General features: G+C 39.9%; 1 protein-coding gene across 8 annotated transcripts in view; it reads left to right on the forward strand.

The window, feature by feature from the left end:
• LOC148653557 (calpain-3-like) overlaps window positions 1-18,363 on the forward strand; it is a 47,973-nt gene that overhangs the window by 1,202 nt on the left and 28,408 nt on the right. For 5 of the 8 annotated variants that reach the window (XM_088648721.1, XM_088648723.1, XM_088648724.1 and 2 more), the window contains exons 2-4: window positions 10,981-11,050; window positions 16,511-16,629; window positions 17,695-17,828. In XM_088648721.1, coding sequence (XP_088504847.1) covers window positions 10,981-11,050; window positions 16,511-16,629; window positions 17,695-17,828 — 323 coding nt within the window. Of the gene's footprint in view, window positions 1-2,545; window positions 2,993-10,980; window positions 11,051-16,510; window positions 16,630-17,694; window positions 17,829-18,363 lie in introns of those variants that run through there. The other 3 variants (XM_088648722.1, XM_088648727.1, XM_088648729.1) reach the window with 3 other exon arrangements.

Raw genomic sequence — 18,363 nt, forward strand, 5'->3', positions numbered from 1 at the left:
CGTACTTCTAACAGATGTTTTATATTATTCCTCTGAAAAAACGTTATGGTGTCTATTCCTGTTTTTAATCAGTGATATTGTAAGGAGTGATTGTAAAGCTGGCTGGCATCTCGGAGCAGTTGTACTGCTACACAAAATGCATTTACTGCTTTAATATATTGAGTTTTTTGCCGACCTTTTGTGAATTCACACAGGTACGAAAATCGGATATGGGCGTTAAGAAAGGTTACAAATGAGAGGAGATTGTGTCGGTTTGACTACGATATATTATGTTGCTTTCAGCGGTAGGTGTAGTCTTGCATACACTATCCCTGTTAGGATAGTTGAGTACAGAGTACTGTTATCAGGAATGTGTTTAAAATGCTCAAATTTTAAGTTTAGGCTGCAGAAATGCGTCTTGCATTTTGGCAACTGCGCACACTAGAATTGCTGTGTTGTGTATATTAACTTAATTGCATTGTTCTTTACAATAAATATTATTTTTTAGATATTGACAACCAACTTTGGCTCCTGTCAGTAGGATACTGTTTCGGGACTTTCTGGGGTATGCAGATTGTAAGTAGGTACTCGGACTCCTACTGTTTCCTACAAAACTTGCCCCGCTACGCGTTTCACTGTCCAGAGCTTCACTGAAACATTTTCATTTTCCGAACACGTTTATCCGGCACTGCTTTAAAGTTTTGTCCGTCCAAATGGAATGCGGTTTTAGAGTTCATTCAAGAGCTTTTTCGTATCCTTTGTACTGTTAGGTCTATTTGTGGAAGGAACAAAGGACGATCGCCATACAATATAAATCGAGCCGAACCAGACTAACATTGAATGTAAACTAAATGAGGTACTCTGATATATATATATGGAAGCCCGTTTCCGCCAGAGAGTAGAAAACAAAACGCGCTATGGTATCTCAGAATTCCGACTTAGTATCTCAGAATTGCGACTTAAAAAAAACGTTTTACTAAGTAAAAACTAAGTCGTCATTTAAAAAATTAAATTAAACTTTAATCTACCTATGAAATGCAGACATTTTTATTGCCTTTTATTGCCAATTAAAATGCCTTTTAATTGCCTATGCTGGTGTCCTAATTTGCCTCTTCCTGTTGATTATGTAATCAGATGTGCACTGTTTCTTTTACAGATGAATCTGTTCGTAGAATATATTTTATTCAAAAGTAGTCACAACTATTGCGATAATTGCAAAACGTTCATGTCAAATACATTTACTATGAAAATTAAAAGATAACGGATCCATTTACACTTTAATTTGGTTAGGTTTCATGGCAAATTTGAAATCCTGTTCAGTCTCAAAGTGTCCAAGAATCGTGGGTGTCATTGGCAACCATATTTAGAAATTCAGTTGGGTAGCTGCGTCAGGTTGACACCTGAAGAGGGCTCCACGGCCGAAATGTTGTGTTTTCTTTCTTTCTCTTTTAGCATGGAATAAACCTATTGTTCCATATTTAGAAATGAACTCGGTACAGCTGAGCTAAAGTGAATGTGATGAACTAGCACATTGATGCGTTGTTTCAAACCAGGCAACCCCAATCGGGTTTATTTGCATTGAACCTACTGTAGTATGAATACACCTTCCACCTTCTATGAAACAGCTTCTATTGTTGAGATATACAGTAGTGTGGAGTATCAAGCGAAAACAGAGCATTTGATCATATTAAACTGCCCTCTTGATGCTTATTCACTGCCCACATGTACAGTATGTAAAGACGGAAGGTAGGACTACAGCAGAAGCAGTTTTGTCCACAGTAGTACTGTGTATTTTGTTTTCCAGACTCCGGTGATCATTTTGGGATGTTTTCTTCATTAGTGTTTGTTTATTTTGGTTTGAAACTCTCAATCCTGACTGAAACACTTTACAATAACATTAAATTAAAATAATTTCACTTCTGTTTATTCCAATAAGATTGCAATAGACACAGTTTGCATTCCACTCTTTCAAGCATCTTGCAGTTTTGTGCCAGGCACTCAGAATTAAAAGGGTGAAAGGGAGTTATACAAATGATAAAGATCTCTGATCTAAGGAAGAGAGAAAATTGAAGCAAATGTGATCTTATTATTAGTGTTATATTAGAAGTCTGAAATTCACTCAAGATTTTTTAATATGCTTTTTTCCCCATAGAATTAGTTTGTTCCCTCATTACCTTTTTTGTTATTTTGGGTTTTTTTTTTCACATCATGCGGATCTCTGTCAAAATCTATGCCACATGCCAACTTGATTACATATTTGTGCAGCATGCCTGCATCTGTGTTCAATTCTCCAAAACAAAAGCATGGCTGAACTCACAGCCCTGTTGCAGTAAAAGAGAGTTTGTCTCCATAGGATTAGCTCTTATAGTTGTACAGCGACTGCTCAACAGAGAACTCCATTGAGGACAGGTTTAAAGGCCATGAATGCCTTCTGCTGAGGTAGGGTAATCCTCACACAGTTCTTTAACCCACCAAACCTGATGTTTAACTGCTATTGTGTGTCTCAACATTGATGCTGGTAACAGTATAGCAGCCGTTGCTGACTGGGGAAAGGGGGTCCCAAAACTATTGTCCCCAAGCCAATGACAATGCAACAGCAGGAAGACTTTTTTGTATGCGCGTGTCCATTATGGCAAGCAGATGACATCATTGAACTGTGGCCAATCAGAGATTAGCTGTTTGGATTTATGCCAGGGTTTTTAGGCTTGTTAATGTATAGTGGAAGTGGCAAAAGCCAGTTTTGAAAAAAAAAGGTGAGATCATGCCCTACACACCATCGGGTTATTTCTGCGACCGTCTAATCCACGAGAGGGAGAGGAAGGATGGTGAAGGCTCTCTCAGCAAGCCTCTGCGCTTCTCGGGCCAGGACTTCTCCCTCCTGAAACAGGAGAGCTTGAGCAAGAAGGTGCTGTTTGAGGATGACTGCTTCCCAGCCACTGTGGAGTCCCTGGGCTACAAAGAGCTCGGGCACAAGTCCAATAAGGTCAAGAACATCATCTGGAAGAGGCCCAAGGTAGGACCTTACAGTTCTGGAGTGATGCTCTTGAGGAAACCTGTTGTGAGGGGAGAGGGACAGTGCAGTTCCATCAATCTAAGGAACCTTGCTGTGTAGCGAGGAAAAGTCAAGGTCTGCAAGGCACAGGATGAGAGCAGTGAAGGGAAAATGCTTCTCCTGGGACTTTAACAAGGGTTTCCGAAAGAGAAGAAATAAACATGCTTTTCTGCAGGGTTGATGCAAATATATCTGTAGTGCTGTTTGAAGGCTGTGGTTGTATATAGTTTGTCTTTGAGCTGCTAGTAAATTAGACATTTCTCTTTTATAAGCTTGTCTCCAGCTGGCAAGAGGAATTTTTGATCCATGAAGTGCAGTCGTATAGCTAAACAGTCCCTGTGCAACATGAAATTGGTGACTTGATTCACAGAGCTAATTATTACTCCAACCATTAATTGACCTTTTACCTTATAAGCAACTGTTTTTTATAATGAGCATCTTACAGCAGCCTTTTCCTTGAAATGCATTAATTATTATTGTTATAATTATATACTGTGGTTGTAATAATACGTTTTTCCAGTCCTGCATGTTTAATATTACTGAAATTAACCACTGGTATACAACAGCCAATAAAACATATTCTTACACTGACATGAATGAATTACCAAAAAAAATAAACATTCGAAACGATAACTGAAAATACGAGAAAGAAAGTTAAGTCCATTTCTGATGCCATTACAATGATTAGAAACTTAAATTGATTCTTCATGTGTTTCAAAGTAGAGAAGAAAATATTATGTAATCTTTTCATGCTGTGTGAGCAGCTTCTGTTTGATGAAAGTAATTAACATTTCATGTGCATTATAGAAGTCTTTTTATGCTTTACAAATACAGTTCTCATACGAACACATTGTCACACATTAAATTTGAGAAAAACGTCTTCAGCTGCAACCAAACTTAAAAAATACAACATTTTCAAGGCCATTTACTTAGAAAGTTTAAGAAAACATACCTTGATAGATTAGTAACTTCTTGTTGTGAAAAACTCTGTCATGAAGATCCCACTCATGCTATATTGTTTAGATTAAATAAATCTCAAGTTTCAGCTTGTTCCAGGAAGGCACATTAGCATCCTGTTTCTTGTGGTAGCTCTTCCTGCCATCTTCTTTCACAGACAGGCAGGCAGGGAAGTTGTGGCGCTGTGGCTAACTGGCCAAAGGTCCAGCTGCAGTCAGCAAAGGGGCATCCTGACTCTGAACTACACATGCCAGGTCACCCAGCAAAGCCAAGCATGATGGACACTGCACGTAATTAGGTTTTAATCACATAGATGGACCTCAAACTACTGTAGCAAAGCACAGGAATCGTCTCTTCCCCACTGGGCTACAGAAATTGAGTGGGTTTTTTTTCCCCAAGCCAACTCAAACTCAGAGAATTCAGAGGTTTAAACTGAAGTGAAACTACTGTAGGCACAGTTCCCCCCAGTAAACATTCAGTATTAGGACTCCTGAATTATTTTGAAATGGAAGTCCACAATGGCTCACTATTTAGAACCTGTGTGATCATGACATAAGGCTTGTAGACACCATCATAAGTCATTCTGTACTGTAGCACTAAGCTTTTATCCAAACTGACTTATATTTTCATCTGTTTATACAGCTATGCATTTAACTAAAACACTTTAGGTAAAGAACCTTGCTCAAGAGTATAAAAGCAGTGTCTCAATAGGGCTTAGAACCTTAAACACTGCTCCACCTTTATAGTTGGTGGTGGATGCATCCTTCTTTCTGAAAAATGTCTATTATTATGCAAGGATGTCATCTGGAGAAACAATATTGATATGGTATGGAATTTTTAATTCATAGGTAAAAGTTTCTTGCCATTTGTGTCTGGTAAATATAAGAGCAGGTGGATATTTGATCTTGGGATACTTTTTGTTTTAATGATTTTGTTCCTGTTTATCTGTGATTAATATAAATCACCTATACTATACAGTACATTATATGTTATATTTTTTGAAGATCTGCCTTTACCTTAACAGCAATGGATACCATTCCTCATGTGTCTTGTTTTGAGCATCATGTTAAAGACAGGAATGGATGCATTGCAGCACAAACAGAATTGACAGTTTCAGTAATAAAAGTCTGGTTTCCTATAATTACTGATAGGTCTTCCCCTTTAAAGACTTCAATTCAGCGTTGCCAATTGCTAGGCAGCCATGGCTTGTCATTGCAGTCTGTTGCTAAACTGGGAGATCATAAGACGTGAGCTGCTGCTCTTGCATGTTAACTTGAGGACCTGCACAGCTGTTGTTGGGACTGGCTAGCCATGCAGAGAGGTGCCCTTCAGAAAGTTCAGTGTCACCCTAGGTTGCCAGCTGGATAGTCAGCATCATCACATTCATGTCAGTGTAAGAATATGTTTTAGTGGGATTATTCATCGTATCCAGTCTGGACAAAATTCAGACTCTTGATTTTTGTGCCAGCAGCCATATCACCCTGCAGCTCACACCTGGCAGCCCACTGAAGCTAAGCAGGTGTGAGCCTGATCAGTACCTGGATGGGAGACCTCCTGGGAAAAACTAAGGTTGCTGCTGGAAGAGGTGTTAGTGGGGCCAGCAGGGGGTGCTCACCCTGTGGCCCATGTGGGTCCTAATGCCCCAGTATAGTGACGGAGACACTATACGTAAACAGGCGCCGTCCTTCGGATGAGATGTAAAACCGAGGTCCTGACTCTCTGTGGTCATTAAAAATCCAAGGGAGTTTCTCGAAAAGAGTAGGGGTGTAACCCTGGCGTCCTGGCCTAAATTTCCCATTGGCCCTTACCAATTATGGCCTCCTAATAATCCCCATCTATGAATTGGCTTCATCACTCTGTTCTCCTGATGTGATGTGATTGCTGATGTGTGGCTGCTGTCGCATCATCCAGGTGGATGCTGCACATTGGTGGTGGTGGAGGGGAGTCCCCATTACCTGTAAAGCACTTTGAGTGGAGTGTCCAGAAAATCGCTATATAAGTGTAAGCAATTAGTATTATTATTAAAGGCAGATGTGCTCGGATTTGCTACAGATAATTGTACCTCGATAGTTTGGAGTCAGCTTTTGTTAAAAAAAACAAGTGACAAAGCAAATAAAAGCAAAAAAATGAAATCCTGTGATGTTGTGCACTTATTGTCTGCTTTTACCAACAACTGTGATCTTATTTGAAAAAAAAAAGAGAAAAGGACAGACTGCTTTTCAGAAGTATGGTTTGGCCATCTATAGAAAATCGGCAGAATCACTGTGTGTTCCGTACAATGCAATTTTCTGTTCGATCCTATTAGCCTTTCTGGCAAGATGATAGACTGGAGTTTCGTAATCAGGATGTTAATGGCCACCCAAGCAGTGCTACTGATTGTTTTTTGTTTTTAAATGTTGTGGATCCACAGTGTTGTCTTTGCCTGTTTGTTCAACCATTTTGTGTTGAGTTACAGACAAGTTCAAGTTCAAGTTTATTGTCATTGTACTCATATACAGGTATATGGAATAACTAAATGCTATTTAGCTAGCTCTCAGACGATAAGTAGTACAAAAAACAACAATACAATTGTATAAGAAAAGAAAGACACACACAAAAGGCAGTGTGCAAAACAACAACAAGCAATGTGCAAAACAACAACATGTAACAGGTAATGTGCAAAACAACATCAGATATGCAAAAATCATACATCCGCAGAATGAATAAAATGATAGAAAAATTCTGAGGAGTGAGCTTCTTGACATGTGAGGTAGAGGTAGATTTCAATGTGTGTTTGAGTTTTTGGTAAGAAAGAAGGTACTGTGGGGTTCAGATCGTAGGTGAGAGAGGCTGGGAGTTTAATAGTTTGATAGTGTGGGGGTAAAGACCCTGACTGTCCTGTGATTTGACTGACTAGCTGTCCATCAAGAGGAGCTGGGTGTGGGGTTTAGGGTGTTTAACCTCGCAGTCATGGTGCAGCAGACTAGTCATGTCTTAGTGGAGTGTAATTACACAGCCTCACTGATTGTAGGCCTTATAATTAAAACTGCTAGTAGGGAATCCCTTGGAGAAGTTGCAGTTCATTACTTTATTTGAATGGTTTGTCTTTTTCTTCTGTAAATATTTTTTGCACCAGAGCACATTCTGCGCTGTAATTTTTGGCCTTTATTTCTTAAGAATTTTCTGGCAGCCTTTAAAGAATCTGGACTTTTTGCCAGGTGGATTAGTCACATCTGGCTTTCTGTTTGAAATCTCAAGATACCAACCGAGATGAAAAATCACCAAGTAACTGTGAATTTAATTTCAATTCTTGTTCATCTGCAAACTGCTTGGCTCTTTAAATGCAGCAAAGCAGACTGGAGAGAGTCATATCCTTCTTCATTTTTTATATACAGTATGGGTGAGGCATTTCTGTCCCAGCTAGGTCATTTATAGGGCACGTATTAAAAAGTGTCACATCAGTTCTTGAATTTTGATTTTAATTGCACAATAGACCAGCAAAATGTGTGATTTCTTCTTTATTGGTGTTAAAAATTTATCATTGTGTTTAAATTAATCTTCAAGTCTTGCTGTCTCTTGCAGCACCACTATGCAAGTATATTCCAAGATTGTAAGAAACCTCCCAGTGAAGAACTGCTTTTTTCATTCTTTGCATTCAAAGATTGGGTAAAAGATCAGATTATTTTCAGTTGTTTATAAGAAAGACTCCATGAAGATTTGACTGAGATATTGGAAATCCTGAAAGGGATTAATCACGTAGCCCAATATCACAACTTTAAACTTTTACTCATATGATGGCTGAAGGGCAAAAATTAAGTTTAAGAAAATTATTTAAAGCTTTCTAAAAAGAGTTGTGGGTGCTTGGAGCAAACTGATCAACTGTAACTAATAACCTGTGATGCTTTAAAGAGGTGTCTTACTGAGGATTTTGAATCAAGAAGCCAGCATGTGACCATTCAACAAAAATGAACAAGGCAGCTTAATTTTGTAAACAGTACTGTACATTTCCAATCCAATTCAAATGATTAAATGAGTAAAAATCAAACTTTCTTTTAACTAAGATTATACAGAGCTAACATCAATCATGCCACCTCCACATGCTGAATTTGCTTGCCTGAGCCATGTCACATGTGGAGGAAATGCTAACAAAAGCAAGGTCACACAGTAGCTAGACTCTTATTACCACTTATTTCTTCTCCTGTATCCATCCACCCGTTTTCCAATCGCTTTATACCAACACATAGCCATGAGGGAGTCAGAGCCTATCCTGGCAATGGGCACAAGGAAGGGAACGTCCTGGGTAGGATGCCAGTCAATCACAGGGCACACTCACCAGAGCCAGTTGTACCAGAAGCCAATTAACCGCCCAGTGTGTTGTTGCACTGTGGGAGGAAACCGGAGCACCTGAAGGAAAACCCACTCAAACATGAGGAGAATACACAAACTCCACGCAGATGGATGTAGACCCTAGGTTTGGAACTGAAACCTGGTCTGCAACACTAACCACTGCATGATTATTTGTTTTAAATTTGCAAAGGCCATGTGGTTCTTCATGCTGCCTTTAATTGTTGCTGTTCATTTCTGATGCTGTGATTATGACTGAGTTACCTTTTCCAAGTGGCTTGTTTTAAAATGTTATGTGGTTTTGGATCAAATAATTGTTTTGCCTTAGAATGATATCCAATACACGTAGGCCTACTCTGTTTCTATTGTATCTGACGAGGGTTACCACCTTTCTAGTAAAGAAAATTGCTTTCCTGCTCTACCTCACAACATTTTCAGCCCCATAGCTTTTGCTGAATGTTTTAATGTACTGTATTTTTTCACTTTACTTTGGCAAAACAACACAACATTTGGAAAAAAGGCTTATTTTTTACTTTTTCCATTGGTTCAACAAGAGCACAGGAAAACAATCCAGGCAGGTCAAAATCTGACTTGGTGCTTTCTTATCAGTTACAAATACTGTATATAGAGTATTCTAGGGGTTTGAGGAGCTGCATAGCAGAGCACAGTTTATGGTTATGTTAGCTGTACAGTGCTATTTTTACTTACATTTGCCCCTCTATGTATGCTGCTGATTATAAGCTCGTAACTGCTCTATTACAGCACTTAAAATGTTTAAGATACCAAAAAGAGACAGCCCATATCACTGCAACTATGGAAATGTGAATAGCTTTTGTCTTTTTCACATTTCATCTTACACGTTTATTATAAGGGAAATGTTCTTCAAAACTAAAAATACAGGGGTGAACTAGTCAATATAGTGAGACTGTCTTGAGCTTTTTCACCCACAAAAAGTTCTTTCCTGGAAACAATGGAGTGGATTTGTCTGCAATTGTTTTGGTAATTACTGTTAACATAACTTGCTGTTTGATCTTAAGTGGTCAGTCTCCTATCTACCCTCTGGTTTGCAGTCTAGGGACTGCATCTTGACAGTAGGAGTGCCAGATGGTTCCAGTGTTTCTGTAGACCAGTTTCAATCAAACTCTTTGCACTGCAGTCTAGGAGCAACTGAGGTTCACTTGCCCTCCAATCTTGCAGGCTCTTCAAAAACAAAGATAGAATGTTTCCATCAGGCTTACCTGCTGAGATAAGATCCAGAATATTCTTCTTTTTCCTGGTCGTTAAGTGGTAATCATGCTAGATTTTCAAGGAGTGTTGTGAGGTTCTGTTTATGTGGTTTCATTTCAAGGAACTGTTTCACTTTAGAATGTCATCTCTATCACATGTCTCTTCCTGAGATAATACTTTAAAACTAAAAACAATCTGAAAAGCAGAAAGTTCCTCCTTGCCCTTCTGGAGCTGTAAATCACTTTGCTGGTTTTCTATCCTGGCAACTTGAGCCCTGATGTTCACTTTAAAATAAGTTAATCTTATATGTACTGTCTTTGCTCTTTTTGTTAAAAAATAAACTTTGTATCATACAAACACCATTAATTTCTGAAATCTGCAGTCTTGTAGGTATTAACTGTATTTTTTTAACTTCTCAGGTACAGTACAGTACTTGTGTTTTACCAGAGCTCTTTTAGAAGTGGGCTCAGCACTGGTTGACCCCTATAATCTGAGCACAATTAGCCAGGGCTGGGTGAGCTTGACTCCTTGTCTTGCTGTCCAGCAGTGACTCCTGAGGAAGAGCACCTGTGAGTGTCAGTGAGAGATGCGTCGGTCCTCTGACTGATGAAATCTCTTCAGTTAGGCCCTGCAGAGCTGAAGCATGTGAAACAGAAAACAGCTCTGATGGACAAACACACTAGAGCAGAGAGAGCATTTCTTGTTGCCCCTGTGCTGATGCACACTTTGCAGGAGTCAGTCAAGAGAAATAGAAAAAAACTGTCACTCGTGAATTGGGAAAGCATGAAACAGAAATTCCAACTTTAAAAAAGAAACTAAATCAGCGTTCCAAAAGCAGAGAATGGTTCAAGGACATAATTGATGTTGTCCGTTTGACTGTTATCAGAAAGCTGCTTATTCCAGTTAAGGGCCGTGGTAACCTGGCATCTATCCAGGAAGCACAGGGTTTAGAGCAGGACTACACCCCAGACAGAACTCCAGTCTATCGCTGGGCAATTTATGTCACGTGTCTGCATTCCAATTCTGCCTGCAAAAGACTCTCTTTATAAAAATTCTGTATGAATGCAAAACCAAACCAAATAAACTATTTGCTAACAATTGAGTTCAGTGCTTAAAAAAAGCACAGGTGTCAACAAATGTATTTAACCCAAGAGGCCCTTCATATGACATAGGAATTCAGATATGACACAGGAGCCTGGGATTTGCAGTTTAACTTGGCACTGTGCCTTTACTGCAGTGGACATACTGTGATGCCTAAGGAAATGGATCGGGGAGGAGGCAAATTGAAAATACAAGTTGAATTTTGCAAAGCTGCTGGAATATTGTTGCACGGGTGAAATAATTTTGAAGTCTCTCATATTCCTTTTTCTTTAGTATTTGTGTTTCTAAGCTAATCAATGGGCATTCCGCAAGGCTTATAACTGCGTCTGTTTCTCAAACAGGAGATCTGTGAGAATCCTCAATTCATCGTTGGAGGAGCCAACAGGACTGACATCTGTCAGGGCGATCTGGGTAATAGATTTTGTTCACTTTTTTATTTTCAGAATATTTCCTAAATGTAAAATAGCACTCTCTCCTGTTGTAAGTTCAGTTCAGTCACTGCAGTGACTGTGGCTCAGTACGAAGTTGTTCAGCTACTGCAAGTTACATGATTGCGTCCCAAATAATCCTTGGTTTTACATCTGTTTTTTGCGTTTCAACTTAGAATACTAATAGCACATATAGCACAGCGGATTGAAATTGCTTTCCTAAAAAACCCGTTAGCCCACCGTCAAATTCCCCCCTCCTCTCCCACAGCCGTGAAGGCTCAGGTGCAAAAGCTCTTCACGCGGCTGCACGGAGGTTCGCGAGCTGACCCCCGGAGCCCAGGCACCTCTCCCCTCCGCGCCACAGTGCGCATTCGTTTCTCTCGCTATCAGAAGCGCCCTTAAAATCCAAATGCATTTTCAAGCGCATATTTTTATTTTCCTATCCGAGCACAGAGCTCACTTTTGTTACACCCGCTCTAATGAGCGCAGTTAAGAAACCCTTTCCGCCTCCTACGCTGATCTCACGCCGGTGCCTCTGCCTACCACAGGAAGACTTCGACACCAACCGGCATGATTCATTTTTAGAGACAGAATCAGCTTTTGCTTTTTCTGGGGGCCACATTGATTGGTTTGCTTGAGCACAGAGTTCATAATGCTAGTACCAATGTCTTGGTGCTTTCCCATGGTGCACTGTGACAGCCTGTTTGATTCGTTGGCATTACTAGTGCTTCAGCTTGCCTCACCATGTGACCTCTCTAGAGGCACAATGTCTTATTCAAGTCAGTTTGTCTCTGCACTTGCAAGAGCAGGTGGAAAGGGTCTCAGACCTATATGGGAGGAAACAGTTGGGATCATAATGCAGCTATTTTCATCATCCTTTTTAAGTATGTTCAGTTCAGCACACTATTCTAGATTTCTTTGCTCCTCATAGCAAGCCAGAACACATCAGTAATGGAGCTGCATTTTGTTAACACTGAACTACAGAACCTTAGGGCATAGGAAAGGTTACAGATGAGAGAAGGGCATTCTTGGTCTTATCTATTCAAGATTCTTCTCAATGCAATCTGAAAAGACTCCATACTATTAGCCTCAACAATGTCATTAGTTGAGACTCAAAATTCTCTCTATAAAGAAATGTCTTACAATGTCTGTCCTGAATGCTGCTAGTCTTAATTTAAATTTAAAGGATCTCTGGATCCTTTTTGTGGGTGGCACAGTGGCGCATTGGTAGACATTGTCGCCTCTCAGCCCTGGGTTCAGTTCCTGGGCTGCTATCTACATGGAGTTTGTATGTTCTCCCCATGTTCGCCTCCCACAAGCCAGAGTCATGATGGTAGGTTAATAGGCTTGTGTAAAATTGGACCTGGTGTAAGTGTGTTCACAGGTGTGTCTGTGTAGGTCCTGTGATGTGAATTGCCTAGTCTGGTTGCACTCCTGCGTACTGTATCTAGAGCAGCCATATTACTATTCTAAGAGTTTTAGTGATGGAAACTGGCCACAGTATTACAAGTGAAGTTCAACTAGGGCAATATATAAATTTGCATCTCCCCTTTTTTCTTCAAACCTGAAGATGCAAACCACCATGTGATACTGTTGTAACTGCTAACGGCTCTCCAGGTCAAGGTACAGTAAATGCCTTTATCAGCACCCTGCTTTCTATACACCTTACCCAGTTCTTTATTCATGTGCATAATGACAGACCAAGAACATTGTGATAACCAGCAAATTTTTATTTAGTACCAGACAAGAATATGTTTAATAATCTCTCATTCTTGTAAATCCACCCACTTTGGAATTTCTAGCTGTGTGTTTTTATTGCATCTTTCATGAATGATGAAATATTACAAAGTTCCCAAGACTTTGAGCAGCTATGTTGTATGATTTAAACATGGGTGTTGAATTGTATTTTTTTCACTATTGCCATCAATCGATGACTGCTTGTTCTTTTATAACTGGATCCTGATTATACTAGGACCTGCAGTCTCTAAAACTCCATTTGGCCATCAGCCTTGCCTAGGGAGTTGGATAAAAAGTGTTGCTGGCAAGATGAGTGACCCAGGGAACAGCAGGGCTGGAGCACACCTTATCAGAGGCCTCTGAGGCCTGACTGGGTTGTGGTTACTCTGCTGGAAGGGAATCTCACTGGCAGCAATTCTCATTGTTCCACCCCTGAGAAAAGAACAAAGGGGCAGACTAAGTCGCAGGCCGCTATCCCTGATCCGGCATTGTTCCAACGGGGGTGACAGACCCTGGCACGTTCCTGGGCACAATTGAAACTGCAGCCATCAGCAGAGCAGGCAGTAATCTCCCGAGACAGGCCACCCCTCCTCTTGGACCTAGGCCCCACTGTCGGGGTGTGATACTAATTATAACGGTCAACAACTTGTGTTCACCTATTGCATTCACCACTAAACTGATGATCTGGCCGTTCCCCTGCTCTTTACATTTAGTGTGCTGCAAGTTGCAAAAGCCAATGAGATCAATGAGAAACATCTGGCAATCTTTTAAAAATTAAAAAGCCGTAGATGACAAAAGAGTAATACAGAAAGATCAGATTTCTATGGCTGTGTTATTATATTTCTGAATAGTTTCTGTGAAGTCATTTTTCTTAATGTATATACTGTATAGCGCTCAAAGAGAGTTATTCTTTAAAATTACACAGCTTTGAAATACAGTACATACTCAAATAAATCAATCTTAATTAGTATTCAACAGGAAATGTCAGCATCTAATTAAGCTTTTCTTAATTTCACTAGGAGATTAGTGTGGTATTCTATTCTGCCGTTTTTACATCTGAGGAAGAACACAGTAAATAATTGAGTACTTTTCTGCTAACATCACTCAGACTTTTAATTAATGAAAAGATTTCTCATGGTCTGATTGTTTGTGGGATGTGTTGGGATTTCAAAGCGTTGTGTCTGTGTGGATCAAGACGAAACAAGCATGGTTACTGCTCGTCTGATAATGAATCTGGCATGAAAATAACTTGACGCCTGAAAATGATTTTAGCTTTTAAAAAAATGAAAAGAGTTTACTTCTATATTACAAACTAAATCTACCTGGGTATAATATCACATTAGATATTACTTTATCCAATATTGTGAATTATTATTTTAAAAAAATCTCGGTATTGCCAGTTGTTCTCTGGTGACTCTTCCTGTACATATCCGGGAGATAATAAGACACACTCTTCTGGTACTGTCACACACAGCGAGCTCCACAGCTCCTCACCATGCAGTTAGGAAAGATGGACCAGTGCATGTCTTAATGGGGTCACTGCAAGCCTGCAGGCACCTGGCCAGCAACAGGAGATACTGTTTTCCAGAAAGCTGAGAGAGAGCCCTGCCAGTTCCCCTGGGGGCTCTCTGCCAACTGTGAGACACTGCTGGGAGAATCCCAGACTCAGACTTGCCCTTGGATGTTGCCACTGCAATTGGAGATTTGTCTCAGTCCTTTATGGAAGATTAAATCCCAACAGTTTACCTTGTAGGTTAACAGTCTTTATCTCTTCTACGTGAGTGAGGGGGTTCTAGCAGTGTCTAGGGTGGATTATTTATTGGCTACTGCAGCCTCATGTTTATAAAAAAAGGCAGAAATAACTGCATACAGTATAAGAAATATCTATTTAAATGCAATTCAAATATGTATGGCATAAACTTGAACACCCACTAGGCCGCTTAGAGAGGCAAGGTCAATGAAATCGGTAGCTGGAGATTATCAACAAAGCAAAAGCCAAGAGAAGCAGCTGTGCCCGTGAACAATTGTCGAACGGCGGAGAGAAAGAGGTGGCTTGAACAGCTGGTCAGGTTTGGCTGCCATGAAATGGGAGCTCAGATGATAGAAATGTTTAATGTAGGGTGACCAAAATAGGAATGCCATGCTATCCAGCCTTTACTGAGATCCGGTTTCTCTCAAATTGCTTGGCATTACACCATGCTGTTTACCTCCCAGTCCCTTTATGGCAATTAGTGACACCAGTTAAAAGAGAGGCAGGGTTATGAGTCAGCCATATAGTACCAGATATATAGAGAACTATGTTAATGGGAAACTTTCTTGAGAGATAAGCCAGCCTGTATCCTTAGTGCATTTCTCTCAAAATAGTTCAGCTTAGGTAGTGAGCTCACTTTTGAATGGTAATCTAATTAGCTATCCTACCCTTTCACCATTTGCTTCTATCTAATGTATGTGCAATATTTAATCCAACAGTGTCCCATTTCCTCCCATCCACACGCACAAGTCTTTGGAGAGCATGCATATGGCAAATCCTTGGCTCAGGCTGTAATATGACTCCAGAACCAAAGAGCAAAGACAGGAGAAAACTGACCACTCATACGTAGAGCTCCCAGAACAGATACATGTAGTACTGACTGAGCCAGTCTTTGTCTAAGGCACAGCACACAAGCAATCAAAATGTGTTTATAAAAAAACTTTAAATTTGTTTTGTGTTTGAGTAAAGGCATTACAGAGAGACCAATTATGCTACTGAGCACGGCCCTAACCTACTGTACCAACTGGATAGCCACACGTTCTTGTTATTATAGCATTTTGACAATTCCTAATTGCACAGGCAGTGACAATTTTTTAAATCTTGCAGCCAATGAAGAATATTTTGAATGTTACAGTTGTTGTAGAGGACTGTGACCATAAATATGAGTACTAATGCTATTTTAACAGCTTTGAGGTCTTGCTAAGTAGGAGCTATGAGTCCTCCACCATGTCAAGCAAGAAACGTAAAGGTAGCATTTGCATACATTTTGCTTTTGTGGAAAGGGTAAATTGGTACTATAGCTAGAGCAGTGCTGGCTTGGTTCCCTGAAGGGCAATGTCATTCTTGATCTAAGCCATTTGTCAGATTAGCTCAGGAAAAGACTTATATTTCAACCAACATTTTGCTAGAGGTTGTTAAAGGCCATTTAATACATGTAAATAGGTAGAGTAGAGGTAAATATGATAATTATTTGATATTTGGTGAAGGGCTGAAAATGCCACATTTGCACATGGGTTGAATTAATTCTGTCTGGTACATAAAGGGCTTTGTGGTTAAGTTTTTCAAGAACTTACTTTGTGTGTAGTTATGAAGGTTTTTTATGAAGGCAACAAAAATCATTTTGTTAGGATTTAATGTGCTTGGGCCTTGTGAGCCATCATATTTAGGTTGGGCCTGTTACAATATATTCAGTCACTGATAAGCAATTTACTGCTCAACATAATCACAGAGCTTGAAAGGAATCCTAACATGAGGCACAACCCTTACGTCCCAACCCACATTCTTAACCTCAACCAATACCCCAGCCTTAGCCCTAAGAATGTACCCATTAACCCAACCCAAGACCTGCTTTCCATTGACACTTGGAAGTTCTCAGTGTTTCCCAGTAGTGCTTGACTGAGTAGAAGCTCATGTAGATGCTCCACTGATGACCCGGGGTGACTCTCTTGATTGCAGGGGACTGTTGGCTGTTGGCTGCCATAGCCTGCCTGACTCTGAATGAGAAGCTACTGTACCGGGTCATCCCTCCTGATCAGAGCTTCACCGAGAACTACGCCGGCATCTTTCACTTCCAGGTGAGGATCCTTGAGCTAGCTTGCCACAGAGGTAACAGTAGTCCTCATTGTTGAAGGTGGGATCCCTGTAAGGCTTTGAGCATCAGTCCTTTGTGTTTGTCATGCTGTGGCTTATGAATAGACTCAAAAACAGCTTTTTCTGTGTGTGACATCTACAGGATACCATTGTATCATAGACACAGTGAAACAGTGTTGCAGTACTGCCTCTCATTTTGGTATCAAAGCAAATGAATAAAATGATTGTCAAGGGTACCTACTGAAAATGCAAAATCAAATGTTTCTGTAAGTTTTAAACAGTTTTAGCTTCATTCAATGACTTGTACATTTTGCAAACTTGCAGATACAGTACTTGAAAATGATTAACTATAAATAAGTAGGGATGGTAATGTTAGGTCTTTAAGTCTTAGAAAATCTCTTGTCTGCTTTAAGAATAGTTTGTATTCTTAGCTTTGTATCAGTAATGTGAACTTACAGCTATACTATACTTTACAGATATGCTTTACATTCCTGCCTGTGTTCATTTGCATTATATACGGACTGTTAGGACCCCAGGTCTGTAGAACAAAGAAAAATGACCCAATTGTTATTATACATTGATGTTAGTTAACACCAATACCACCATGTCAGGATTGATTAACATCTTGTAGAAACCAGATCTTTACTTATTCAGGTTGCGGTTATGTTCACCACAGGATTGGAAATATTTCCTTGAGGATCAGATCATATCATTGTCTCTTTCTTTGAATTAGAAAGGAACTTAATAGTGAGATCAGAATTTCATTTTTTGTCAATGACAATGAAAAACCCCATTTGGATTATAAGATTTTTTTTTAAGAAACATGAACTAGTGTGTAATACTTGATTCATTGATTAATCCATTCAAGAGTGTACAGTAGATAGTGAATGCCAAGCTGATGGGGTTCCCAGATCACAGTCAGGGCTAAATCCTACAGTATTTTGTAGGAATGAAAGTGATCAAAATTACACTTTAAATATATCTGCCTTCGATGTTTGTAGTATACCCTGTTTGTGGTGTTCATTAAAAAAACTCTCTCTGTTTTGCAGTTCTGGCGCTACGGTGACTGGGTAGATGTTGTTGTTGATGACCGAATCCCCACTTTCAACAACCAGCTGGTGTTCACCAAGTCAGCCGAGCGCAATGAATTCTGGAGTGCTCTACTGGAGAAGGCTTATGCCAAGTAGGAATGATAGAGCAAAGTGTATCTCTACTGAGTGAAACACAAAATGGCAATAAACTGTCCCAGTCAAATGTGCCATAGTGCTGTAGTGAGTACACCAAGAAACTCTCTCTGGCCAGGACCAATACTAGAAATGGAAAGAAGAAAACTACATAATTATGGGCATATATACCTTTGTTTCTGTTGCAGGGTGCCAAACTCAGTTCCTGGAAGGCCCATAGTCCTCTGTGTTTTTATTCATCCTGAGTAGTCATTTGCACAATTAAGCTAATGATTTTCTTCGACGTATACAATTTTTTTAATGTCTCCTGCTGTTGTTTACTCGAAGTATTGACATCACTATAAAGTTACCTACAGTTAGATATAATTGCCCCAATTTTCTGGTTAGATTATTATTACAATCAATTTTTAATTACATGTTTAGAACAACTATGTAACTGATTGCTTGGAAACCTAGAAAACTGTAGGCCCCCCAAGAATTGAGTTTGACACCCCTGTTCCATAAAGAGCCACCCAGTACCTCACAGCTCCAGGG

The sequence above is a fragment of the Lepisosteus platostomus genome, chromosome 10 (assembly GCF_059453375.1).
Source record: "Lepisosteus platostomus isolate fLepPlt1 chromosome 10, fLepPlt1.hap1, whole genome shotgun sequence".
Taxonomy (NCBI): Eukaryota; Metazoa; Chordata; class Actinopteri; order Semionotiformes; family Lepisosteidae; genus Lepisosteus; species Lepisosteus platostomus.